The sequence below is a fragment of the Penaeus monodon genome, chromosome 36 (assembly GCF_015228065.2).
Source record: "Penaeus monodon isolate SGIC_2016 chromosome 36, NSTDA_Pmon_1, whole genome shotgun sequence".
Classification (NCBI taxonomy): domain Eukaryota; kingdom Metazoa; phylum Arthropoda; class Malacostraca; order Decapoda; family Penaeidae; genus Penaeus; species Penaeus monodon.
This window is the reverse complement of record NC_051421.1, coordinates 9,757,973-9,760,472: the sequence shown is the minus strand read 5'-3', so window position 1 is coordinate 9,760,472 and position 2,500 is coordinate 9,757,973. Positions and strand designations below refer to the sequence as shown.

Genomic DNA, 2,500 nt, shown 5'->3' with positions numbered 1-2,500 from the left:
GGTACATTTTTAAACATTTTTTCTCAGCTTGGAAGTTTGCCAAAAAAGTCATCATAGATGCCTTCTTGAGACCAAGAAACAAGTTGGTTTAAGGTATAAAAGAAAAGAATAGAAAAGAAAAATTTTATATATATATATATATATATATATATATATATATATATATATATATATATATATATATATATATATATATATATATATATATATCATTCAGCAATTTTCTCATTAGTCTATCACAGATGGAGCTGAATTATTTTTTCTACTGTAAATATTTGTCAAATAATATTTATACATAATCAATCTCTTTAATAAGATGAAATTCCAAATGTATATTTTGTGGCTAATTCTCAGCACAGTGAGAAAAAGTAAATATGTCTAGATTAAGATTTAAAATTTTATAGTTCTATTGGCATATCCATACTTGATTCACCAAAACAGGGCTATTCCACACATAAACCACCTTTCAAGCTGCTATCTCCCCCCCCCCTTTCAGCTTACAACAAAACATTCATCAGGTAAGATTTTTTGGTGATAGGGATAACACCACCAAAACAGTGGCTGGAATTTCTTATTGATTTGGATGGCAATTTTTACTTTTCAGAACAGTTATAGAGCACAACCGTAGTGTGGTTGAAATTGTGAATTTGCAGTGATATACTGGTGGAAAACTGGAAATCAACAGTATAACCGTACAACCCTGCAGTTGATCCAAAGCATGCTGTTGTTAGTGATTCCCTTTACAAATTGATACAATTTCTCCTAATTAGCCACAATTTTCATGTCACTTCAATAATTATTTAAACATGGAATGACTAACAAATCAACTCAATGCCACCGGGAAAATGCTGCTCATAAAAAAAAAAAGGTGACTTTTTTTTTTTTACTAATGCTATGAATATCAGTGGTGTTATTTTTATTATAGACATTATAATTACTATAATTTTATTGACATTAGTAACAGCAGTATAAGATAATGTAAAATATTTTTGAAAATCAAGGACTTAGTACAAATGTAGCCATCTGCGTATAAAAACAATTAATATAGTAAGGCAGATGTATCCAAACGGATGAATGACAAAACTCTAGGTCATCAGACAATTTCACCATGGTAAATACGCTGATGCAAAACTGTTATTTTAGTTGTAGGTAATGGTTAAGTTTCAACCAGCCATCTTTTATATAGAAAATAATATAAGTAAATGATAGAGCGAATAAATCTAATAAACTTATCTTCTATGTACATCTGTCTTCATATTTTAAAAATTGCCATTCAACATGCTTTTCTACACTTTAGTAAACAAAACAATGATGCTGCTTTATTTTTTTATTTATTGTAATTAATTAATTTTGTACGTAGATGGCAAAGAGAAGGACCTACCCCTGCCTACCTAATTGCCTTTGATAAGGTAGTTCTATTGAGAGCAACTGATCAGGGGCCCAGGGGGTAAGAGTTTACAAAACCTCTGTTGGTGGCTACAAGTTTATGTTCATAGGGTGTTTGATATTACAGTATGAATGAAAAATTGAAAACATAGAAAATAAGAGTGATATCTTAACAAATAACATGTTGAAATGTTTTGAGTAAGGTACAACACAACACCTGAAATGATAATAATAAATGCCTCACGGCCAGTTATTGGCAAATTAGTAGATTTTTCTCTGTAACAAACAGCAACAGATACTACACAGTGGAAACTTTAGAAGTGACCTTAGTCTTTTCTGACTAATCATAACTCTTTTTTAAAAAAACTGTGCACTCGCCTACAAAAAATGTACAGTGTGTCTGCCCACTTTCCAAGGAGGTGCACATATGAAAAAAATAACCAACTGAAAGCCAGCTGAAAGTTTTACAAGTAAGACAGCAAAGCTTAATAACTGAGACATCTTGATTTAAGTATTGGCAAAACCTATATATTTATTACATGAAGTAAATATCAGTAAAAGATTCAGAAAATATCTAGCCTTTCAAATATATGACAAAACTTTCATGTTCAAGGTGCTTCTTTGGGGATGTCAGTTGCTCCAATTTTTTTTTTTTTTTTTTTTTTCTGAAATTCTAATACCAGTATGTGTAAAATTATTAGACAGACATCTCCAATTTAACCTTGACTACAGTAGCTTCAGATGTGGTATGGGGTTACCATTCTTCACTAGGCCACTCAAACAGAGGGAGATGGACTCCTTTTTGGAAGTGAAACATAAATATGAAAAAACTAAAGACTGTTGTACCAGATCTTAGAGGTTGCACTGATGAATCCTTCAACCATTCAGATCCTGTCAGACAATTTGCAGTCATTCACTGCATCAACAAAAAGTGTTCAACATGATCAAGAGACCTTCTGGATTTGTCAGAAATTTTTTTCTATCATTAATCCAAGAAAAATAATTTTCTGATGGCATCCAACATTCTGGGGTGCCAGAATGCCTTCGCAGATGCTTTATCCAGGAACAATCCCTCTGCAATGGAATGGGTCCTATCTCAGGAAATTTTATTTCC

The 2,500-nt window shown here is 31.7% G+C and overlaps 1 protein-coding gene across 1 annotated transcript in view; it reads left to right on the top strand.

Annotated features, from left to right (window-relative positions):
* LOC119595523 (transcription factor IIIA-like) overlaps positions 1-2,500 on the top strand; it is a gene marked incomplete at its 5' end in the record, with an annotated part of 5,286 nt that overhangs the window by 500 nt on the left and 2,286 nt on the right. Inside the window, one exon of the mRNA XM_037944644.1 lies at position 1. This exon is cut by the window's left edge and continues 102 nt beyond it. Coding sequence (XP_037800572.1) covers position 1 — 1 coding nt within the window. The remainder of the gene's footprint in view (positions 2-2,500) is intronic.